This window comes from Microtus ochrogaster, chromosome 16, assembly GCF_000317375.1.
Source record: "Microtus ochrogaster isolate Prairie Vole_2 chromosome 16, MicOch1.0, whole genome shotgun sequence".
Lineage (NCBI taxonomy): Eukaryota > Metazoa > Chordata > Mammalia > Rodentia > Cricetidae > Microtus > Microtus ochrogaster.
Window position 1 is genome coordinate 459,745 of NC_022018.1, and position 26,481 is coordinate 486,225.

General features: G+C 41.8%; 1 protein-coding gene across 1 annotated transcript in view; it reads right to left on the reverse strand.

Annotated features, from left to right (window-relative positions):
• The window catches only part of Itga8 (integrin subunit alpha 8), a 175,320-nt gene that overhangs the window by 78,855 nt on the left and 69,984 nt on the right, over positions 1 to 26,481 (reverse strand). Inside the window, exons 14-15 of the mRNA XM_005354625.3 lie at positions 6,431 to 6,476; positions 3,692 to 3,799 (exon numbers count right to left, since the gene is read on the reverse strand). Coding sequence (XP_005354682.1) covers positions 3,692 to 3,799; positions 6,431 to 6,476 — 154 coding nt within the window. The remainder of the gene's footprint in view (positions 1 to 3,691; positions 3,800 to 6,430; positions 6,477 to 26,481) is intronic.

Sequence of the window (26,481 nt, forward strand, 5' to 3'; positions counted from 1 at the left end):
GACCTTTGGAAGAGCAGGCAATGCTCTTAACCGCTGAGCCATCTCTCTAGCCCCTAGTCTCAAAATTTTTGACTGAAAAAAAAAACAAACAAAGCCAAACAAAAACTACATAGGATCAACTGAGCGCTTTTATTGTGAATATCTAAAGGAAACTCTCGGCAGACAGGCTGCTATACACAGAAGGCAGGATTACACAGCATGATCCTCCCGCTATTTGCTACCCATGAACCGGTGGACAATGACTTCACGGTATAACTCTGCTTGTGGTTGTGTATGATGAGGAATGAGATAAATGTGAAATCTGATTTTAAATACAAAGCCAGATGGAGGAGATGCTCATGGTCCAGTGCTTGCTGCACGATCCCCGGGACCTGGACTTGGATCTCCAGCATCCAGACGAACCCCCCGGGGCCCAACGGCAGTCATCAGGGCTGGGTTTGAGGGTGAGAAGAGTACAGAGACAGGGGCCTCTAGGGCAGGGGTTCTAACCTGTGGGTCAAGACCCCCTTGGGGATTTGACCCTTTCACACGGCGCTTATATCAGATATCCTGCATATTACATATTTATATTACGATTCACAGCAGTAACAAAATTATAGTTATGAAGTAGCAATAAAAATAATTTTATAATTTGGATCATCACAACATGAGGATTAAGGGGTCTCAGCGTTAGGAAGGGTGAGGACCACTTCTCTAGGGTTTATGGCCAGCCAGGGTAGCCTAATTGATGAGAGCAAGGTTTAGTGACAGACCCTGTCTCAAAACTAAGATGGAGACTGATTAAGAAAGATACCCAATATCAACCTGTAGCCTCCACACACCTGTGGTCATGCATATGCGCACACATACATATCACATAAGCATTTCACACATGTACAAAATAACAATGAAAGTACAAAGCGAACAATCACTATTTCTAATTATCTATGTATTATTGTCCGCAGAAGTACTTGATGTGTGTTTGTTGTGGAGGACACATGCCATGGCATGGAGCTTATGTGGAGATCAGAGGACTATTTTGTAGAATCGGTTTTCCTTCCACCTTTGCTCAGGTTCTGGGGATTGAACTCGGGGCCCAAGGCTTGGGTGGCAAGGGCCTTTACCAGTTGAGCCATCTCATTGGCCCAACTATTACTGATTCAACTCTACTTTAAGGATGAAAAGTATAAGATTTTACATGATGTCATTCATATCTGAAAAACCTCTTTTATTCAGATTGGAGAAGTAGTTAGTTTTTTATGTTTATAAGATAGAAAAAAACAGTTTTTTCACTAGTAACCAATTATCTTAATATTTATTATGTTGAATTTCACTTCTTTTTTTTCCAACTGAGCAATGCCAACAGTAGCTATTTTATAAAATCAGGCAGCTGACTGAAGAAGACAAAAATCCATGTGGAAGGAAGTGAGGAATGATTTGTGACTAGAATTTGCAGAAGGGTTTATCTGAAGTGCAAGTTCATGCCAAATCAGGCAAGTGTTACAGCAAAGATGCTTTATAAGCACTCTGGCTGAACTGCATGAACCATTCTACGTGAGTCAGCTGCTTGCTTCCTGTCTTCTGTCTGGTTGGTTGGGCTTCTGAGGACAGAACCCAGGGCACTCTACCATTGAGAAATACCCTCAATCCCCAACTTTGTCTTTCAATATTCTGAAACACACAAAAACTTTTACATTTGAAAATTAAGTATCAGCCAGGTGATGGTGGGGCACACCTTTAATCCCAGCACTCAGGGAAGCAGAGGCAGGCTAACCTCTGTGAGTTCAAGGCCAGCCTGGTCTACAGAGTAAGTTCCGGGACAGCCAGAAATATACAGAGAAACCCTGTCTCAGAGAAAAAAAAATAAGTGTCTTCAGAAAAGGATACAATAGAATTAAGCAACAGTTGTATAATTTATCCATAGAACAAATTACATTTTATCTTAGTAACATGACTCCAACAAGGAAATGACTGCCCAAAGGAGAGGGATTAGTGGAGGGGCTATTGGCAGTTGGTGGCAGCCTGGACGACAGTAACTTTTCCTCAGCAGTGTGAGCCCTGTTGGATTTCCAGGGCCCTAGCGGATGACACCATTCATGCCCATGCATTTATCAGCAGCACTAATTGGGCTCGGTGGGCTAAATAAATAACTTTAAAAGAAGTACATTAGATTGTGAGGGAGGTGTGATGAGAGTCCTGGGGGCACCGGGAAAGGAGCGAGGGGTGGATACGATCAGGATACATTCTATACATGTAGGAAAATTTTCAAAGATTAAAAAAAAATGTTTTCTTTTCCTGAGCAAAAGGAATTAGTCCTATATTGTTTTGAAAAAAGACCTCAGCCTCTTTCTTAAATTCATAAACTAAAACTCTTTAGGAAAAAGAATCATTTATTTCAAAATAAACACATCTATACTAGAATGTTGCCATTGTGCTTGACAGAATGCAGTGTGGAAAGCCATGGTTTTGAAGGTGTGAGCAGAGGGCTCCTTGGAGAATATTAGAGTCTTAACGCTCACAGCCAAATAGCGCTCACAGTTCCTCTAGTGCTTGTTTAATCACACCAGGCAGCGGGGAAATGCTGGCTTCTTTCACGTATTCTCTAGGATCAGGTTTTCATTATACTATTTTATGGTTTAAACCATTTTAAAGTTTGCTCAGGGCATTTCCCAACCACTTTCAAAGGCAGTTAAAGGAGAGGACAGGCCTTCCCACACAGGGAACCCCTCACGACAGGATGTTTCCCAAAGAATTCTTCGGGAACCTAAAACTCTCTACCCATCCCCCATAGCCTGGACTCCCACAGGAACTCCTGTCAAAAGGCCATCAGCGACATGCTAGGATGTGCTGGAAACAGCTTCTCAGGGTCAAGACCAGCTGGTCTTTATTCTGATATTTTCAAGAACCGAACAGTCACCCTGGAAAATGAGGGTGACTCTCAAAGACCTTCGTTGATTTTCCAGAGGAAGTGTCCTGGTACCATGGTCCAGCACAACACCTTCTGATGTCTGGGGCCCCCACACTAACAGACAAACTGGTGTTTTTTGGGGGGATGTGTTACAACCCAGTTTTATATGGTCATTTCATGTGAGAGGCAAAAGCTGGATACGCCGTGTTTCCTACTGTCCCTTTTATTCTTGCGATATCACAGTCACAAGAACAGGTCAGTGTACGAAAATCCCCTTTTTATAGCATTGACCTTCTGTCTAGTTGTCCATGCTAAGTTACAAAACTGCTATTTTTAGTACATGAAACTAAGTAATCCAGACTAGCTTATTTATTTAAAAAAGAGAGACATGATAGATTTCAAAAGTTGTATCTACAATCTATGCAAAAGTAAGAGTCTTTTGGTATGTTTTTGGTTTGGTTAACATTTAGTGTGCCGAGAAGTTTGTTTAACTGGGAATTTCCCAACTGTTTTTGGTCTTTTTTTAAATCTCAGACCCGTAGGTTAGAGCACTGGCCTCTGTCTGAGCCCACAGTCAGAGCTCAGCATCGCATCAGCGCTCTTCTGCAAAGACCGGCTCTTTGCTGCTCAGTCTACGCTGTCTGGAGGTCTCAACATCCTCTGGAAGATTTTCCCAGATATGCAGAGTGCAGGACCCCAGAGTTCTACCCCGGACTTTCCTCATACAAATCCGCATTTTTAAATAAATCAGATCCAGGTGATTGGAGCCCATGTTAGAAAGTGTGTAGCACTGGGCTAACTTACCAGGCTACAGGTGTTGGGAATTCTGGAAGCTGGCAGGTTTTATTTTCAAGGTTGATAATCATTGGGTGTAGCAGGAGCCGGGCATCCACTGTTACAACTGGCCTTGCTCTGTAGGGAGAAAGCCGGGACATGAGAAACTCATGAATTGTGGAGGGAATCTTTTCCTCATGAGAGGAACTCTCCTAGAGGTCATTGCCAACATAGCCAGCCTTGCACAATGAATTTTGCTCTTGGCTTGAACAAGTGGGCACCCCGTTCAAGTTATCCCTCTAAACCACCTGAGAGCAGAGAGCTCTAACAAAGGATGCTGGAGGGCCAGTACAAGCACATTACATCCATTGACCTAATTTCTTTATGGAGTGGACTCACTATACTGTGATAATACAGTGTGATTATTATACAGCTTCATGATTTTCATGGGGCCCTGTGTCCATATTTGAGGAGATATTTTTTTTATTTAAAATTTATTTAATTTTATTTATATCTATGTACACATGCTGGTGACTGTGGACTCCAGAGAGGGCATCAGATGTCCTGGAGCTATGGGTTGTTGTTCCCATGTGGGATATGGGAACCAAACTCGGGGCTTCTGCAAGGACGGCAAACTCTCTTAACCACTAGGTCACTTCTTCAACCCCGAGACACATCTACTCAGAGTTGAGCCTTTTGAATTTTTTTGGCTTATTGATAATTTTTCAACTTGATTGGTAATTTTCTAGCCAAGCCTTGCAGTTTAAGAACAAATGAAAGTGGGTTTATAGAACAATTCTGTATTTCACTCTGACAAGGGGTTCTCAGTCCTGTCTGCACAGTGTAATTACTCAGGGAACTTTCAAACAAACACAACACTCAGACAACGTCATGGGTCAATGGAATTAGAACCCCTGGGCTACAGGTCTGGGTTGGAATTTTAAACATTCTCAGGTGATTCCAATAGTCATAGTCATATCTGAGGCGGGGAATAGACGTGATTGCCATTAGAGCCACCCTAGAGAAGACAACAAGGTAAGAGAATAAATCATGAAGTAGGAAAGTGGGGCAGCTTTTGAAGTTTCTTTATAAGAGACACACGCTGGGAGCCAAAGTTTCCAGAGTTATGTGTACTCTGATGCTATGTTGAGTAGGTTTCTTCTGACAGACAGAGGGTCAGGTCTAGGGGTAAATGTTGTGCAAATGCTTCAAGCAGTTTCACGATAACAGCATGGGGCCGCTGGGATATTTTACAAGCCTATGGATGTTATCTGTATGGTATTATTTTCAAAACTGTATTATCTCCAGTTCTGGGGGTAATGATTTGATAATAAAATGATATTAGGCATGCAAGAGATTCACTGTGGCAGTCACCTTTGAGAAGAAAGGGGGTGAGTGGAAGAAGTGTGGCAGGGGTGGAGGATGGAGAAGATTCTGGCATGGACATTGGGATGTCCTTGGGCAGAGCTCCTGTGACAGGATTGTCTCCAAGGACCGGTGTGCATTTATGTCCTTGTGCCAACAATAGGCTGGGAGTAGCTCACGGAAAATATGGGTTTGGCACAGAGCTGTGGTAGATTTGGAGTATGGCAACAAATCAGGGTTCTTGGTGGTGTAAATTTACAGCCTTAGGAAGCCAAGCCTCATACTTCAGAGGTGCGGGGAGTTTCAGCTCGCTGATGCTCTGTATGGTAAGTGAGAAGAGCTGGTACAAAACAATCCCTGACACATTTATATTGTGGCTGAGGAAGAAAAGTTGGTGTGAGGAAAGCTAACCTTAGGGTCTGTCTGGGAGTTATAACCACCTTAACATCACATGGCTGGGACAGTTGCACGCACAGGTCTGGTGCATGCGCTCACCTATGACTTGGTCTTGAAATCCTGATCTAGTTCCTTGGATTCATTTTAAACATTTTAAGAAAGCTCAACCACCTAACCAGCTACTACTCAGTATAATTTGCATTCAGATTCTCACCGAATCCTTTAAACAGAAGTAGCTGACAAAGTAAGTATGGATAGTCCACTTTATAGATGCGAACCAGAGGCTTAGAAGGTGATAGGATGGTGATTCTCAACCTGTGGGTCATGACCCCCTGGGTAAACCTCTGTCTCCAAATGATTCATAACGCTAACAAAATGAGTTATGAAGCAGCAACGAAAATAATTTTATGGTTGGGGTCACCATGAAGAATGGTATCAAAGGACCGCAGCATTAGGAAGGCTGAGAACCATTGCTATGGTTTTCCCTAGAATTACAGAACAGTTCATGTCTGGAAGGGTCAGATTCTGAACCCAAGTCTGTTGCACTAATGCTGCAGAGGGCTTGCTTCTGGGAGGGATGATTCCTGGCATGGTCTAGTCCCACCTTCCTGTCCACACTTGGATGTGAGGATAAATAGCCACTTCTCCCTGCCACAGTTCTGTCCTGCATGTATGGATACTGATGATCCCCAAAGTACAGACAGCCCAAGTTCATGTCCATCTAAAACATGGGCTGTTTTCTCATTCCAAGAGTTTAATAGTTGATTCCATGGCAGTTACATTAATAGGAGCTAGAGGTTTGCTTATAAAGCCTGAAAATAAAACTATGTATAAATGAGAGAAAGGTGGAAAACAGAGGGAAAAATACACCCAGAATTTTTAAAAGACATAGAAACATTCTTGAGGATAAACAGGGGAATGGGTCTTTGGAGTCTTTAAGGCAAAACTACCAAAATAGGAAAATGCATTTAAAAGCAGAAAAATATTTGCATACCAGCAACCACATACCTGTAGACAGCCACTTTCCCCTTTCCAAATGCTCCTACAAGTAAATCTTAAAAGAAAGAGAAAAATCAAAATACATGCATAATTTTTTAAAAGTAATTGGGCATTCCGAATCTGAAAACCCCAGATCAGAAGTGTCCTCTCAACCTGAAACTTTTTGGGCATCAACATGATGCAATAAGTGGAAAATTCCACACCAGGAAACCTTGTTTGATGCACAAAATTATTAAAGAAATTTTATAAAATTACCACCAGACTGTGTGTTTAAAGTATGTAAAAAATGTAAACACATTTTGTGTTTGTGTTTGGGTCCCATCTCGAAGATCTCTCAGTGTGCACATGCAAAGATTTCACAACCGGAAAAGAAAACAAGCAGAACCTAAAGACTTCTGTTCCAAGGCCTCTAGCCAGGGCGGCTCAGCCTTGTCTGCGCTAAGCTCGAAATCTGGAGTGGTACATGGACTGTCCTGGGTGCCTGCTACAGTGAGAACCATGAAAACAGAGGAAGAATTCCCACTCAGTTAAGACGGTTTGGAAGAGTGTGGGCTTCAGACGACAAACTGGCACCTGAATGAGTGGCTTCCAAATACCTTCTGTCTTAGATGTGCTTGCGAACTCACCATGGCATCATTTCCCCATATGTCAAGGCAGATGACCCAAGAGAAGGCAAAGGGAGAAGTACACACTGAGTGCTGACTATAAGCCTGACTCGCTGTATGTGCTGTCTGATTTCTCCCTTTCCAAGGACAACCCTAGGAAGCAAGGATCATTGCTGCAAATTAGCACATTCTGAGTGTCATTCTGAGACCGAAACCTCAGGAAAACCTTTTCTGTTTTTTAAATATAGCCTCTGGAATAAGAGACTCAGGATTTGACTCTGAGGCACTGAACATGCTATTGTTTGAGAAAGTCAAACACAAGCCATCTGACAAGAACTCTGGAATTAAAGAAACCACTGGAAAGGGGGCTGCAGCTTAACCAGCTTCTGCCTTAATCACTGACACAGGATATTTAGGTTCCTAAGTCTTCCAGATTTAAAAATCATCTCAATGATTTATATTACAATTTCAGCTTCTCCGACTATTAATGCATTTTTTTTTTTTTACTGTTACCAGAACATGAAATCTTCTTTGTGGTACTCACAGGCTCTACCTCACCTGAGATGGGTACAACCTGGGCAGCCTCACTCGCATCTGCATCTGTTACCATGGCAGCAGATAGACAGCTCTGTTACACAAACCCATTCAAGAGGGATAGCGGGCTTTGTTCTTGGCACTAAGTACAGTAAAATATTTATCTATGAATATTGGACTGTCTACTATGGAAAGATGAATTTTGAAATTTTATTCGAAAGGTTTCAATGGCTAAGATTCCTTACTCCACAAGCATGAGGACCTGAGCTTGAATCCTCAGCATCCCTATAAGACATCAGCCATTACTCTACATACCTGTAACCCCAGCACTGGGGGAACAGAGACGGGTGGATCCCAACAGCTCAGCAGATCAGACCTGCCAGCTTAGCAGAAACTATGAACTGTGAGAAGGCCATAAAATGGGCAGCACCAGGGGAAGGACATCCAGTGTCCTCTGGCCTTCTCATGGTCATGTATGAGCGTGACCACCCATACACTCACATGCACCACACACATCCACATGGACATATCATTATCACACACACACACACACACACACATGAGAGAGAGAGATGAGGGATAATTAATGTGATAAAATGGAAAGAACATGAGATGACAAACCCTTACAGGACAGGAAGCTGTGAGTTAGCATAACGACTTCCTCCCATAGTATGTGTTAAAATAAATGAGAAAGGAAATAAATCTTTGCTTTCGTGGCCTTAGGCACAGAGCCACCACACAATCAAGGCCCACAGCTTCCTGCTAAATAAGAGTAAGTGCAACTACTATTGTCTTCTAAGGTTGCGCAACACGAAGAGCTGCGCCCCTTACACAGGCAGGTTGTTGGAAACCAGAATGGAGTTCTGTTGTGATTTTGCATGTGCCCTTGGCTATACTGGACAAAGTGTACACACATTCCCCCAAGTCTAGAGAGTGACATGGAGGCTCGGTCACAGTTAGATTGTCATCAGAGCTAAGAAACCCAGAGATAAGCTCCTAGCAGTGACAAGGAAGAGGATTGTCCCTTTAGGCACTGTAAGTGCTCTGCTTCAGGAAGTGAATTTTTTAACTCTGGAAAAAGAAAACTAATGGACAAAATAGCCCCCAATTTTCTTCTTAAGGATATAGCCACAGTTGTTCGGAGGCCAAGGAAACAGTTATTTACCACAAAAGCGTGCTTGTCTTTTGAGACCCCACCTTGGTATCATGCCTGCTGGCAAAGGCCAGAGGTGTTCATGCTCAGGATCTCCAGTTGGGCAGACTTTTCTAAGGGAGGAGGAGGATTTGCTGATTTCATTTCTAACTAATCTGTCTTTCTAAAGGATGGGACTGATTTTGATAAACAGCATGTAGGTTCTCCCTTTTTCTCTCTGCTTCTCTCTATGTATTACATCTATGTTTGCATCCACCTACCTATCTACATATCCTTTATGTGCACAGAAATATGTGTTTGTGTGTGTATATATTTTTGTATATATATTTGCATGCACAAATATGTATGCACATCCAGAAACAATACTTTTTAAGCACTCCTACACAGTCCTGATTAGTGTGAGTCCGTTTTACCTTTCCATCACGTTATTCTCAGGAGTCTAACTCTTATCATCAAGCTTGATTGCAAGCACCCTTCCCCACTGAACCATCTCACCGGCCCCTTTGTCTAGGCATTGAAACGATAATCTGGAGAGAAAGTAATTTCGCTGCTGATCGGTAGATCCGTAACCATATAAACTTTCTCCTCATTCCCTCACTTCTAGATAACAGGTCTTATACTATGAGCTCGTGCTTACTTTCTCCCATTGGTAAATGTCTCAAAGGCAAGTCTGAAAACAAGCAGCAGAAAAATGTCGCCCTTCTCCATATATGCACATTAGCTGTTTTCCTTTTGTTTTGTTTTTCTGGAAGAAATAGCTGGCAACTGAAATCAGTTCTTTCCACTCAATCAGAAAATGTTCTCCAAATGCTTCAAGGCTTTGTCACGGCTTCTCTGGCCTTAGGAGCTGGGTTTATTTTCCTCTGGATGGGAGGACAGAGGACTTTAAAGAAACAAAAGGGGGACTTAGCAGAAATGCAGGATCAGTTGTCAAGAACCAAAATAACCCTAAAATGTGAAGTCATCAGAGCTATGCTGTGCCTATTTTTGTAGTCTCCAAAATATGCTTTTAAAATAAGGAGGAAGGGAAGCACTCCACTTTCCGAAGGGCTGCTTGGACCGCAGGCTTTCTTCACACACAAGGAAGGGGAGCCTGTGCTGGAGGTTTGGGGCAGGTGGGGAGCATGCAGTGAGGAGGAGGGGAGACTTCTCAGAAGAAGGGCCACACAGGAGGGACAAAGAGAGGTGACAGTGTTCTGCTAAACTTTTATCAAGGGTCATTTCCTTGGTCTCTGTCATCCATGCACCTATACTCTGTAAGATCAGGCAGTCTTTCTGACCAGTAATCTCCATTCTGTAATCTCCATTCTGGAACCTTCTCCTTGTCCCATAATCCTGAGGAATACACAAATCTGAAGTCAGCTACAACAAAGGCCATCAGACAGTTCTTTTTTTATTTTGTAACTCAAAAAAATTTACTAGGGCCTGGGAGTTTGTTAAGTGGACAAAGTGTTTGCGTTGTGTGAGCAAGAGAATCCAAGTTCAGACGCTGGGAAGGTTGTTCCTGAGGGTTGTTGATCAGGTAGGATAGCTGGACTTCTGTACTCTAGGTCCAGTGAGAGACTCTATTGTAAAACTAAGGTGGAGAGTGACAGAAGAAACACCTGTCTCTGGCTGCCAGGTGTGTGTGTGTGTGTGTGTGTGTGTGTGTGTGTGTGTGTGTGTGTGTGTGTGTGTGTGCTCTGTGTGCAGGAACTCACACACAGGACTTCTTAATTTAGTATACTTTGGGACAATGAAGGGTCCATAAGAACATCCAAAGAAATCTGGAAAGAGAGAGTCCAGTGGGTAAGAGCATGGACCTGCTTCATAACCTAGTACCCACATCCAAAGCCAGTTATGACTGTCTTTTCCATTACCTCCAGCATTTGGGGGCAAAATAAGCACCTAGACTAGCTGAAATGGCAAGCTTCTGCTTTAGTGGGATACCCTGTCCCAAAGTAATAAGACAGAGAGCAGTGACAGGATTCTTGATGTCCCACACCAGGCTTGAATGGGCACACACATCCTCTATACAATAAATAAAAAAATGAATCCCCAAATATAACATATATGGAAAGGTAGTAGTTGCAGAAAAAAGGTTAACACAGATGAAGAAGGGGCACCTTAAATATTGAGAAAGTGAAGAAATCATGCAGGCATTCCCAAATTATAATTTTAGCAAATACACCCAAACATGTTTGAAAGAACGGAATAAGCAGGAAACTATTGCTACCATGTTGTCACCTGATCAAAGGTTAGCATTTTTTTTATGTTTACCAGAGTGTGTGTCACCTAGTTAAAACTAAATGTTAGTGGTAATTGTTTATACCTAATCTGTAGCAAACACATACAGATGGACAAAACCATGAACACATTCATAAAAAAATTACAAGGGGAGAATTCATATAAAACATTTATTGCCAACAAATACACAGGAAGATATTTAACTTCCCTAGTCATAAAAGTGTTGCAAATGAAGGCAACAATGAGATACTATTTTTAGCTTTTTAAATCAGAAGGATGAAAGACTGGCACTGGGGGGTTAGTGTAGGGCTATGAGTTCATATGCCTGGTTTATGAGAGGGTAAATGATGGAATTTTTTTGCAAGGTAGTTTTTTGTTATTGCTGTCCTTTGTTTTTGAGATAGGTTCTCACACAGCCCAAGCTAGCCTTGAACTTGACACACAGCCAAGGATGATCTTGACTTCCAGATCTCACCTCTAACTCCCAAGTGCTGGGATGAGGGGTGTGTATCACGATGCCCAGTTAATGTCACACAGCCCAGAGTTGCATTGTCTGTCTGGCTAAGAGACTCCAGAGTTCTTTGCAAGTGTGGGAAGTCACAACACATAGGTGTATATAGGTGGTTGTGTAGAAAATTTCTCTTTTACATTCTAAAACCTTTGAAGCCCTGCTTTATTTTGTTTTAATGTACATTTCTGTTTTGCCATGGGTCTCCTGGATGGAGTCACAGACAGTTGTGAGCGGCCATGTGTGTGCTAGAAATTGAACCCAGGTCCTCTGGAAGAGCAGTCAGTGTTCTTGACCACTGAGTCATCTCTCCAGCCCTCTGAAGCCCTGTTTTAAATGCAGTGTTGTCAAGTGGAAGTTTGCTGGATGAAAGGTGAAGAATTAAAAGTTCCAAATCCTGCTTCACTTTACTACTGACTGCTGCATGACCTAGGACAAGTCTCCATTCCCTAACACATCTCTAATGGAGCCTTTGAGGCTCCTAAAATGAGAAGGCAAAGTGCATAGTAGAATTTGTTGGGCTTAGATGAATGTTGTTCTATGTTCTCATGTCTAATCCAAGCCTTTCCTACTTTGTATTGCTGCCTTTCTCATGCAGAGGGGTGTGTGTGTTTGTGTGTGTGTGTTTGTGTGTGTGTGCCTGTGTGTGTGTGTGTGTGCGTGTGTGTATGAGAGAGAGGGAAAAAGAGAGAAAGAAAGAGTGTGCGAATGTTTGTGTGTATGTGTGTGTTTTCTTAGCTTTCCAATCTGTACATGGACATTGGTCAACTTCTGTGACTCAACCTATTGACTTTTATCCATATTTGGGGACTGTTGTTGCCCGTACATCATAGAGTCTCTTCCAGACCCTGCTCACCACTTTCCCAGGGTCCATTTCTGCCAGTCCTCTTCCTAAAGAATGCAAATACCACCAAAGACAGTTAAGTAAAATCTGGGGACCCATCATGATCTGTTCCTCTACACAGTGAGAACATTAAGAGAGATCCCAGCACTGGACACCTGTAACAGAATGCTAGGGTTAAAGATGGGAGTGTGTAAGTCTAGAAACAGAGAAACTTCTGGTTGTGGAGCAGAAAAACAGATCATGTTTGTGGGAAGCCAACATTAGAGTCTCCTTAAGTTTGGCAAGTGTGTTAATCTAAAAATAGACAGAGGCTGCTTTTCTTGCTATTTTATCACAACATGAGAAATATTACTGAGAGGAAGGTTATGAGTTGAGGAAGAAATGTTTGAGAAAAAAACGCATGATTTTATCCCAGAAAACAATAATGCTAACAATCTGTCTGAAATGCTTCCAAATGAACTCTGAAGAAAAACATTTATGAGCTTGAACGTGGTATTAGGTTGCGGCATTGTAATTTACCAAGGGTTTATTTTCCCTTTAAAAAAATTCCACAAAAAAATCAGAGCAGAATATCAAACAAAAAGTGTGCCTTATGAAAATAGTTTTCTACATGCTATTAACATCCTGTGGTTGCAAGAACCACGCATCCCCCACTTTCTGCTCTCATTGTCACCCGACAAATCATCTCACTACGTCCTTGTCATGGGTCACACTGATGCACAGTGTGTGTGTGCGCAGTGTCCAAGCAGCTGCGGAAAGTCCTGGAGAAAAGTTTGCTTCTACAGGACTAGGGTCCTTTTTCAGCCTATAGGAAATGAGTTTTCAGTCCCCAGAAAAGTCGCAAGCTTCCAAGACACCCCTATTCAGCCTGAGGGAAAGCTCCTATGATTAGAACATTATGGTGTTTTATGTGCTTTCTAAGTATCACAAACTGAAGAGTATACTTTTAGAAAAGACATGAAAGAAAGATTGACATGTTGGGGGAAGGAGAAGGGGTTCAGAAGGAGTTGTGGATAGGAAGGGGTAATGGGGGAGATTGAAATACAGTATATACATATCTACAATTATTTTTAATTAAAAATCATAAAATAAAAAGATCTCATAATGTCAAAATTCTAACTTCCTTAGGAAGCACCTTGGAGTGTGTCTATATTAGTGAGTGGGTAGTTAATTTAAAGTGCTATCCCGTGGCAGGCTCTACTCCCATATGCCTGGTGTTATAAGAGGAAACAAGCAACATACATAGTAGACCATGAACATATCTGGGCAACTCTATACTCAACACAAACCAAGGCAAGGGCTGTGGAAGGAATCAACTCCACTACTATCTTGCTTTTGGATTTCTTGTCCATAAGATTGGGAGGAAATACATGGGGTTTTGTTGCTTTTTGTACTTTTCCTTGGCCCAACCCATCTGTGGTTTGTAAAATTACAAATTACAGACTGAAGAGGAGAAGAGGAGACAGGCACGACATTTATACCATTGGCTCCATGCCCCGGGCACCTCATTCTTCTGCATCAGCTACAAGTCATGGTGTGCTGACCTCCCAGGCCCATCAGTGGGCAGGACATAGGTCCTTCTAGTCTCTGGACATGCAGAGGCCAGTGTACAACTCACCAAACTGAGGCCAAGGCTGATAAAGTACTAAGTGGTACTGTGCTTGCTTAGCAAGAATACACTCCTTGATTCCATCCCCAACATGAGAAAAGCAAAACAGAGATAGTAAGCCACATAGGCCAGGACCTGTAGCATCAAAGTTTCTAGGTGTCACTTGGCTTTCCTAATCGTTCCTAAATCGATGACAATGACACTATTCGGTCCTTCTTTAGCACATGCCTCGGGGATGTAAAACATGGCATTTCTGTGGCTTTCATGGCTGGAAAGGGAAACAAGCAGAAGAGAGACTCTGAGCATCCTCAGATGAGCCCTGCCTGCCTCACCTTGCCTTCCAAGGCTTGGCCACATCCTGGCCTTTCCATTGTTCCTTCACGCCTCTATAAACATGGCTTAAGACTAATGGCTTTTAGACAAAGATCCCTAACATCACAGGGATATCGACAAATTACATAGGATGAATAGCATATGGAAAAATGTCTCATTAACAATGCAAACAGAAAGGGTTCAAGAGGACTTTACTGGTTACTTTTATAAATGGACCATTTCAGGGATAGGGATTAGCTCAGCAAAGTGCTTGCCACACAAAGATGAGGACCTGATACCCAGCACCAGTGTAAAAGTCCAAGGTAGTGATGTGTACCACCTAGCCCAACTGAATCAGTAAGTCTCAAAAAATAAGTGAGAATGAACAAGACATCAGCATCAAACTCCGGTCTTCACATATGTACGTGCATGAGCGTGTATGTGCGCATGCACACACACTTACGGATCCTCTTATAGGAAACTTTAGACTTTAACTATTTGAGTCATCATCTTAGGACACAGGACTGAAGCTGAAGCAGAGAGCTCAGACCTCAGCCTTGAAGCCGAACACCATCCTGCCACCTCCACTGGAAGCATTGAGAAATGGGAATAATTAACAGAGCAGTCAGGACAATTCTAGAGTTTTCAGATTGCCTCCAGAACAAGCTTGAATGGTGAGGGTTAGTCTGGTTAACTTTTTCTATGGTTAGATAAGCAGAGGTTAACACATGCCAAGGCAGTAAATCTGGTTCATGCTGATGAAGAAGGGAGAACATGGACTCCTGGCTTCAGCTGTGGTACTCTTTACATTACCTGGTATGATGGATAATCTCGATCTTGTGCTTGGTCAGAGAGAGAAGTAGCTAGCTAATTAGTAAAGCATGCTTGTGTGTGTTTATGAGGTCATTTCCAGAGATGACTGACTCTGGGGTTTTGATCCTATCAATACTCGATCCATTGAAGGATTACAATTTTGATCAGAAATTGAAAAGAAGTGATATCATGGGAGGTATCTTTGGAGGAAGCAGATTCTCGGGGCTTTAGATCTGAGGAATCCCAAGTAGCATTCTTGGACACTGAATCTTCCCATGGACCAACCTGTCACCGCACTGCTCTGCTTTCTGCCTACTTCGGTAGAGACTGCTTTTTCCATCTCTCTCACCATATGGACCAAGACTAAGAGATTCAAACAATTATATCCTACTCTAAGTTATTTTGTATTTTGTCATCGATATTAAAAATCTAACCTAGCCCTGAAGCATCTTGAGCAGGTAATGAATCTGTCTGATAGAAAGCCAGGAATAAAGGCCAAAGCTGCCAAGAACCAACTGGCACATTAAGTGGAACCCCCAGGAGAGAAGTACTGAAGCTCATTCTCATTATCTCTACTTAGAACCCCAAGCTCCTTCTACACAGAGATAAAATAACTCGCTGAGTTTCAGTAGAGTTAGAAGCCAGTGGTGAGTTAAAGAGAGAAAGGGACAGTGGTTCATAGCAAAAGACATGTGCCTGTGAGGTGGTTGGCATATTGATTTGTGTATTTATATCATTCATTCAGGCAACCATTCACTTATTCAGTTAATTTTCACCTGGTGTTTTTTTTTTATCAGCCAATGCTTTGAGCACCAAGACTCCGAAGTAACCAAAACCATATGGTTTCAAGAAGGACATTTATCAAATAATCACACACTTAATGTAGTTTCCATCTGTGATGTGTGTTTCTAGGAGGTTTCAACAGTCAGGGAAGGCTTCGTGAAGAAGTGACATGTGACCTGAGTTTCTACATGGAAAGAGAAAATACGGGCCATTTTCTGGCCAGGGTGTGCCAAGACTTTGAAACAGAAGGGCTAGAAAGAAAGAAAGAAAGACTAAAATAGTATTCATTTTCATATTAAAAATTTAAATCACTTATAGAAAGAATGGACAATAAGAGGGAAGAATTAAAGTGAGATCCTAAAAACTGCTCTGTTCAGGTTTATTCTAGTTCTTCCACATGCCACTCTGGCCCCTAACAGGCTTCAAATAAGTTGTGGCAAGGAATCAGGATTTTACCAGTTATGTCTTTACAAGCAAGAGCAAGTGTAAGTAATATCGCATTTTACTCAGTGATACCATGGCGTTCAGAAAGAAGCCAGTATACACTATGGATATTTAGAAGGAAATCAGTTCAGATTTAGACTGAGAGATGACACCTTGCGCACAAATGCAGTAGCCATACAGTCAGACTCCTTTTATCTGGGGTGGGAAATGCCACAGTTTTGCTACTTTCAAGTTGGATATAATTTAAATATACTATAGAATAGACTTTGGAGTGAATTGTTTACCAAGTACTTATGGAAGTTTTAGCTTAGACCCAGAGTCAGATGTGAAGAAATTACAGATCATTTAAAGACTAGCTTTATCGCTTTGGATGGTGGGCACACTATTGCAACATGGCCTCCTCCTCAGGGGCAAACCAGGAAGGCACCCTATTTCAACATGGCCCCCTCCTCAGGGGCAAACCAGAGACACTGTTGGGAAAGGTGACCACAGCTCCTGTTCCTTGGGAGCCATAACCCTTGATTTTTGAGAATGGCTAAGGTGTCCTGTTAGTATATCCCAGGAATCATCCTACCTCTGCCTACTCAGAGCTGGAATTGTGTGCCTACCACTGTGCAGGTAGCATACTGTACCACTATGCCTGTTTGGTTGGTTGGTTTTATTTTTGTTTTTCACATGGGATCTGGGATCAAACTCAGGTACTCACACTTGCAGGGCAAAAACCTTTTTAAGTGAGTCATTACCCCAACTTTGATATATGCATGTCGTAATAAGAATAAAACTGTGATATCTGTTGAGGGTTATGCACATTGGTTCCTATACTGTCTTCTGAAGGATGGAGAGTCATGTCAATATATCACAAAAAGTAGGAAGTTAAAATATTTATAAGTGTCTGGACTGGAAAAGAATGCTATGCTGGGTTCATCTCAGCTGTGCCTCAGGCAATTGTAAAACTCTCATCACCTGAGCATAACTGAAAGTCAGAATCAGTCACTGTAGATAACTTTACAATGCGGAAATAGGCACATGTTATAAATACGGGCTTTTCTTTTGCTCCCGATAGCAGTAGCTAAACATTTGCGAACACACTTGCAAATGTAAGAGCATATTTGAAGGTTGAAGAGGTAGAAAGTAGATAAATAAACATCTTAATCTGTTCATTGCAAAGACTGAGGTTATTTTCAAGTATTAAACACACTATACCTATCATTACATTCCGAAGGCAGTATCAATTATTTAACATATTCTTCACAGCCTTTAAATATCTATCTTATCTTAACTTCCCTTTTCTCTATTTCTGCTCCTATCAGTCTGGGCCAAATTGCTTTAAAAGTAAAAAGAAGATAGTTTTCCCTTTTGTTTTTATTGAGTTTCTTTCTTACACACAAGAGGGTGTGTATCTAAGTTATTTTTTCATGCACTAATAGTGACAAATTGGACAGTGTTTTATGTAAAACAGAAACCATTAATATTCACTATTTATGCCAAGTTCCTTTTTAAAAAATATCTGTGCCTTTTAGACCTAGAAATGCATGAGTCTTTCATCCTCACTCAAGCACTCCTCAAACAATTAATTCACAGTCCTCTGTTCTCTGATACAATGAAGGCTTCTTGAACGTAAGAAATGATTTTTTAGATGATATTCATAACATATTGAAGACATATGACCCTCTGCTGGAGTCTCATCTTCCATTCACTGTTCCAATCTGTCTACACCAGGAAGTCATCTTTATTGTTATCACGGTAAGAACTCTTGACATGCCGTCTCTGAGTATTTACTCCTGCTGTGCTGGATTCTTCTGGGTTACTTCTTCATATAACTGCATATATGTATGTATGTATATATATACACATACACATATGCAGATATATCCTATATCTTGGAACCTTGTTCCTTGTTAACTTAACTCTCCCACAGAAAGTATTTGATTATCTTAGTAGCACTGTGGGTGTTGTGTGTGTATGTCTCTGTGTGTATGTTTGTGGATGTGTGCACAGGTGTACACACAACCTCAGTGGTAATCCTTCAGCAGCTGTTCACTTTGTCTTGTCTCCCATTGGTATTGGACTGGTTAATCAGGATAGTCTGACTGACATACAGCTCCAGGTACCTGCCTTTTCCCCCACCCCCATGGCTGGGATCACAGACATTTGCCACTAGGCCTTTTTGATCAGGATCTAGAAAATCAAATTCAGCTTCTTTTGCTTATACAGCAAGTTCTTATGACTGAGCTTTCGCCCAAGTTGCCCTCCTCCCAATTCACCCACATTTAACTTTCTTAAAAGTTCTCTCCTATTCTGCCTTGTATCAAAGGCAACTATTGGAAGCTTTGTCTCTGTGATTACAGTGATCCTTAAGGGCATAGATTATGTCCACAGAGTGTTACTATTTCACTTGTGACTGATAATAGCAAATGTACTAGGTACTTTGTGCATATTACCTAGCTTAACCTCAAAAGTTCTACTTTTAAGGAAAGTACTATTAGGTAATATACCTGTTTTCATAATGAACTGGGGTTCCAGAGTACAGTCACTTGTCAAGGTCCTATTGCAGCATTGTTACCTCCAGGCTTAGAACTCAGGCCCAAAGAGGTGAATCACTATTTAATTCAATGCTGTATCCTCTTTATTTAGAATGGTGCTAGGTACTTAGAAGATGCTTATTATTTATTTGTTGAATAAATGAATAATTACCCTCCTAAAAACATGATCTCTTCATGTCACATGATCAATATTCTTCTATCATTTTTAATAGTAAAGAAAATTAGTGGCTGTTCTAGACATTAGCTGAGCCTGAGTATCTGTTATTCACAAGTGAAGTGAAGAAATTCTGAGTCACCAAGTTAAGCTATGTGTTAAAACATATAATTTGTTGATTTCAAATAGTATAGATAGTTTGGGGAGGATAGAGTTTGTGGGACGGGATTACAATAGACAGATGATGTGGGCTGAGATAGCCCAAATTCAGCACATTGTAAGTTTTGTCTTTGGCATTCTAGTGGCCATGGGAACACTTGGTGTCCAGATCTTGATTGACAAATAACACTCTTTAAGGAAAAAAGGGAAAGAATGGTGGCTTCTTAAACAATGGTTGGGTACAAGGTCTGCAAAGAAAAACCACACACACACACACACACACACACACACACACGCACACACAGAGACTATCCTAGAATATCACGTGGTATTTCAGGGTATGGAAATACTCATAGAAAGATGAACAATTTTAAAAAATCAGTGAAACCCATGAGAAAGTTCCCCTCGTCACTCAAGGTGGAACAAATTCAGCAACATAAATGGGCATAGGAATGAAATATGACAAAATTAATAACTATCTATTAGTTAATATTAGAATAAATCAGTGTATATAAATAAATGGTTATATGTATATTTCTATATTAGAGTTACAGAATAAATTTAAGTACAGCTCAGTTTGTCAGTAATAACTCTGCAGGCAGGACTTATTTATGGATGCTGAGATTAGTGAAGAAACATAGGAGAAGGAAACAAGATATTTCCATAGTCTAATAGTATTTTCCTAAATATACTCACTGTGACAGAAAACAAGCAACTTTCTAGAAGGAGAACCTGGATGACAACCCCTTATGCAAGTGAAAGAGGTCCAAGAAGACAATGGCATCACGCTCCCTTGACAGAGTGCACCCAGAATAGCACAGCCCCACTGGGTGCTATGCTTGTCGGAGAGATGGCCTCAGTCTAATTCTAGGTGAACATCTGACAAAGCTAAGCTCAGTCCTCTTCAAATGTCTGGTCAATACTCTTCAAAAGTGCCAAGGTTGTCACAGTAAATAAAAGATAAAAGGAGTGTCAGAGGCTGAAATAAGAAGACCTGACCAAGTTCAATGCGGGATCCTTCAGTGAATCTGAAGTGGACAAAAGGATATAAGAACTAAAAACAATCAAGTCTTATTGAATTTCTAATGGATCTGTTTATAGTTGATGGCTGTTGAACTAGTTATGTAGGCGTTGCTCATAGGGACTCTGAGTAGGACACATCTATAGTAAGAGCTGTGGGCCTCTTCCCACAGCCCGGCTCCCAGCCGCCTGGCTAGCTTATGCCCTGAAATAACAACACACAAATTGTATTCATGTAAACACTGCCTGGCCCATTTGCTCTAGCTTCTTACTGGCTAATTCTTACATCTTGATTACCCATTTCTATTAATGTGATTGTACTCCTAACTTTTCTGTGGATCTAAAGCTTTCCCAAAAGTACTTAAAAACTTTTTATAATTTCACTAAATCCTTTTTTCCCCCAAAGTCAAATCCTTAGAGACACAGTATTATAGAGGCACCTGGGTAGGGGACAAGTGTGTCTTGATGTGGTTATAGAACCAAACTGCTGAGGGTCAGACTTTGGAGTAGCAACTTAAATACCTATTTTACTCCTAGACAGAGCAAGGCTCAGAGACAGGGAGCTGCCAGGGGAGATGGGGAGACACAGCTCATAAACTGAGGCCTGTTACCTCTCTATTTTTTTTGGCTTGATTCAAACTCCAGAACATGTTCAATTGAATTAATTCAACTCCATTTAAACTATAAGCTATGTTTACAAGAATTGCATTATTCTAATTTCTAATGTATTATAATGGGTTTATGAGCATCGTGCCGCAGTAAGAATGTCACATTTGCCTTGGACATGTGCTTGGCACTGTGAGAAGTGAACATAAACTTTCACCACAAGACTTGAATGCAGTTCAAATCAGCTTCAAATCAAGGGTTTCAAGGTCCTTAAAGTTTACTGAAGATACACTATTCCCTTTGGGTCAAGTGTCACTTTAGTTCCCCTTATGTGGAGGTTGGTCTAGCTTACTTATTTGCTTACGTTGCCCTCTCTGTGTGTCTCTGTCTCTGTCTGTGTCTCTCTTGCTGGCCTCTGCCTCTCTGTCTTTCTGCCTGTTTCCCTATCCCTTTATCCCCTCCCTCCCTGCTACCCTTCCTTCCTCCTACTCCCAACTCTCCCCAGCCCTCATTAAAACAGATGGGCCATTTTATTTCATTGAGTGTAATTGTCTGAAATGGCTTCATGATAAAATCACCGTATATTAGGAGCCTGAACAAGGCAAAGATAGTCTTGGCCCTCGGCCCATGTTTTCTCTGGTTTTTATTGCTTGTGAGATTTGTGTTCCTCAGAAGAGTCTGCCCTTCCCTCCTCCATCCTGTGCTGCCTGGCCTATGTGTTTGGCAGGCTGTGTTGCTATGCAATCGTGGCTAACAGGATTAGGCGAGATCATTGGATTTTAGGATTCCCAACTGTCACAGCTGTTTCTTCTCTGACATGTTTTCACTCAATTAATGTACACAAGATCCTCTGGTCAGCCCTTGGCTTCCAGGGAGGACCAAACAGAAACTTAAACACATCCCCGCTTTACTTTTTAAATGAAAATATCTGTGATTCCTATTTATATGTATGTGCCAGTGGCAACACTTAGTATATACAGAGCAACTAAGAAATGGGATATGGCTATCATAAATGTAAGAGAAAAATAAACACATTATTTTTATAATCAAGACTCTATAGTTCCGCATCTCAATATCCCCTCCCATGGTCAGGACTTTTCCCCACTATCCTGCTGGTCTGGACTTTCCCCCACTATCCTGCGTCAGTATCCGAGTTATCTTTCCTCTCACCTCTTCCCCACTGTCTCCTACTCCTCTGTATTAATCAGAGCATGCCATTCCTGTGGCTAGTCTACCGTCCATTGACACAATTTAGAAGTTCTTCCCTCTCGATTTCCATAGATGTTCAGGTCTAACTGGGATGTAATTACGTATTTAAATGACTAAGGGACTGGAAAATAGGTGCATTTTTCCTTTCTCTGCCACCCAGCAAAGCACAGGCAACCTGAAAGAAGTCCTTAACCCCTCACCTCCCCACCCAGGGCTGGCAGTGACAGGTGGATTGTGTCATCACAGGGGATAGCGACCCACAGGTTATAGGGGAAATTCCTACTGAGGTCTTGCTACCTAGGGAGCTCACAGTAGCTGCAACTTGACTCATCTTCCTGTTTGAGGGGAAGGAAGCAAACATATCCCTATAAGTTAAATGGGGGAACCAGAAAGTTGGTTTATTCAAGCCAAAGAAAAGAATGTGCCCGAGCATTGCAAAGGAAAAAGTGGATCCATAGTTTTAAAAGTAAAGAGGAGAGTTACCATTCCTTAAATGTTCTATGTAACCATGATTTAATTTCATGTGATCTCAATTTGTGTCATATAATTTAACCGACTTATGTTATATGCACCTGCATATACGTAGGTGTGCATGCTCACAGACTAGACAAGGACGATGGGTGCCTTGTTCTGTCACTGTATAACCTACTGCTGTGAGACAAGGTCTTTCTAAGCAAGAAAGAGCTAAGCCGGCAGCCAGCAACCCCTGGCAATCCTTCTGTCTTTATCCCTATAGCCCTTGGGCTACCTGTGTATGAGTAGACACTGCCAGGTTTTAAGTGGGTGCTGGAAACTTGAACTCAGGTCTTCCTACTTATTCAGTGAGTTCTCTTGGCCACTGAGCCATCTGTCCAGTCCTATGTCATTTGAGTTTTACATCCACACATTTGTGTCTAATTTTATATGTGAGGAAGCTAAGATTAAGACATTTTCTCGCTTGTACACACCTGAAAAGTAGAAGAGTCACATTTTCAACCTGGACGTCTGCCTCCAGCCTAGTAGAATACAGTTTTTCAAAATCCTCTATCGCCGAACACACCTGTGACAAAGTAGTTTTGGCTCTGCCCATGACAACCAGATTCCATTCCTATTTTAAGAGACACCCAGTATTTTGTAAGAATCTTGTCCCAACTTAGAAGTACAAACGAATACACACAGCTCTACAAACACTCCTAGGAAGTAGAAGTTCACACAAGTCGAATGGCCCCTTGAGTGTCAAGCCAATCAGTGGGAATCGGAACAGGGGTGTTCTGAATTCAAGTCCCCATTCAGATGTGCTCTGCTAACTTTACTCGGACAATACTGGTTTGACATTTTTGAAAATATAGTAGAGTGTCATTAAGTCTTACTGCACATACTTGTGCTCTACACACACACACACACACACACGCATGCACACACACACCACATATAGCTGTGTGAAAAAGATTTGAGAATAGCCTTCAAATGAACATACTCTACATCTTGTGCAGTTTCTAGCATGCTTGGGACTCTTAATGATCAGTAATTACAGTTGTAGACTAGGATTGGTTTTATGGCCGCGAAGGTCAGTGCTGGGTGGGAGGGGGAGAGAGGCCTGCTGGCTGCCAGCCTAGCTCCGGGTCCAGTGAGAGATTCTGCTTCAGGGGAACAAGGCAGAGAGAGAGTAATAGCGCAGGTCACTCACCGCTCTCAGAGGATTCACAGGTCACTTGTATCAGCACACACATGTGCACACACCCCCCCATACACGCACACACACACACACACACACACACACAGAGAGTTCATGATTATTATTGCAAAAATGTTAATAGCACAATTGGCCCCATGCTTGCTCAATTCTCCCATCCCTTCTTCCAAAGATAGGGAATCAGTGACCTTGCTCAAATACAAGACATTGAATTCGAGCATATGACAATCAGCCCTCCCCTTTCTCTCTGAAGAAAGCAGTCAAGCTGTATCAAGAACATTAGTTTACAAATTGAGACAATGCATGTGTCCTGCCCTGCCACAAGGAGGTTTATTAGCAGGCTGCCCAGAAAGGCTATGTAGCAGGCAATAAAGACAGTTGGAACCAACAGTGCTATACTGCTGCGCCCAATGGTGTTCAGTGAGGGGCAGTGTTCATTTCATTCAAACCAGAAAATCAACCCCCCTGTAACCCAATCCGTAACTTCAGTTGTCACCACTGTTGGTAAGCACCGTTTTTAGTTGTTTTCCAATTGGTAAGAACTTCAAGGATTGGCTTGTTCCAAATCTGGAATTCTGAATCTGTTTGTCTTTGTGTTTCTGTTTGGCTTGGAAAGGAAGGCATGAAGAATGTGCCTGTGTGTGAATATTCAAGTGTGCCCCTGGCCTTCCCTAGGGGAGGAATTCCCTTCTGGATTCTGCCCTCATTTACTCCTTGACTGGGTGAAACCGGTATGTGTATCATGAGCATCCGTCTTGATTTTGGCACTAGCTCGTGTTCTGGAAGTAATCAGGGACTGACGGTGACTGTTTATGAAACTACAGGGCCTGCGCATTTTCTTCTGGCAATGCATATAATTAAGACCAAATGATTATAAAATTTCTAAAAGTTAGCACTATTTCTCTCATAAATATATATATATACACATATATTTCTAAATGCACAAGCATATTACTCAACAGTTAAAAATTGTGTGAGTGTATTTTATTCTATTCTATTCCCCCAAATCTATACTTTCAAAACATAAGTATTTCATGAAGTTGCAAAATTTTACATTCTGTGAATTTCCTGGAGAAAGTCAAGAAAGCCAAGATATGTAGGCTGGGGAGATGGCTGGGTGGGTAGAAACGTTTGCTTTCCCAGCCTTAGGATATGAGTTCAAATTCATCAAAAAGAACCTGAATATGAGTGTATATGTGTCTATAACCTCAGCATTGTGAATTGAAAACAGATGGATCCTATGAGCTCCCATCCTACTGAAAGCAGCCAGCTTCCAGCTCATTGAGACCGTGTGTTGAGGCAATAAGGCAGAGAGAGAGAAAGAGACAATGAAAACACATGACATTTTACTTTGGCCTCCACACATGTACACACACACACACACACACACACACACACACACACACACACTGCAATATAGGACGAGGAAGAGACAGAGATTGCTAAAATAGAAGATGGTTTTCTTCCTAGCATGAAGACTGTTTGTCATGCCTTGAGCATCTTATTTGGTAGAACTGAGCAATGGATGGTCAGCAGGTTAAAAAGGTTCTCATGGTCTTTAGCAGTGCTCCAAATGGCAGTTTACAGTTGTGGAATCTCACTGTGGCTGAATTGCCACTCGGACTGCAGCTCACAAAGCCCCTGCTTCAGTGCGCATGTCTTCTGGGCCTGCAGTTGGATAAGCTCCATGCTACCAACACACCACACCCCCACTCTGTATCGCCACTGGATGACCAAAGACATCCCAAGTCCACTATGTTTACAAATTATCACCTCTGCTGTGGCTAGGGAACTTCTCAGTATTTACTCTTTGAATTAATGGAATGCTACCGCCACGTAGCTAATTGCCAAGGTCTGTAAATTGGAAGCCATTCAAAAATCACCCTCTCCTGTGCATATAACAGTTACTCACCTACTAAGATGCTTTTCATCTGTCTATGTCGTTATGGCACACATTGTCACAACCAAGATTTAATCTTCCACTGAATTTATATCATCCAGGCCCCTCACCCCATCTACCCAGTTCCCTCACTGAAGCTAGTGTAAACAGGTGTGGCCTTTTTCCCATCACTGCAGCAGACATGCCCACACGACTTCTCATGCCTTCTTTTCTGCCTCCTGCCCTGTAATTTGTCCATGACTCTGGATGCCTCCACTGTTTCAGGAAACCATATGTTCCTTCCCTACATGGTTGTTTCATACTCAGCCCCCTCATGAGGTCAACTCAGAGGTCCTCTACAAACAGCGAGGGACAGTCCCCAAATGAGAACGAGCCTCACTTCACCTATTACAGAAATCTCTGTCCTTTGCTGTAAGCATTGCCTATAGTTTTAAGTTTGGGAAGGCAGCAACTAGTCCAGCCACAACGCAGTGTGTAGTCCCTATAGCAGAGCCAAACATATTGTTTGACAGAATGAAGTGTCTTGATTATCTTTATCCTAAGCCTCTCAACTAAAATAACCAACTTAGAAACAAAGCTGAGAAATTTAAAATCAGTGTTTCATTTCAAGTAATATTTTTCTTTAGATTGTTTTGCTCATTTCTTATTATCATTATTATTCTCTGGGAGTCATTTTGTTTTTATTGACTTAGGCAGGGTTGCCATACTGGATGCTTACTGGGATGCCTGCATAACCTACAAGCCAATTCTTGCCTATTTTGTCTCTGTCTCAGTGTCTGTCTAAGTTCCTCCCAGAGGACTAAGATGAGTTGCAGACTTTAAGTGGATTCAAGTGAAATATGTCATCCTTGGAGTTGAGAGCAGAAACAGCTCAGCCTGTGTACAGAGAAATTTGGTCTAGAGAGGACAGGGAGCAAGGAAAAGGGAGGAGAGGAAAGGTCCAGAGAGGAGGATAAGGGAGAGGCA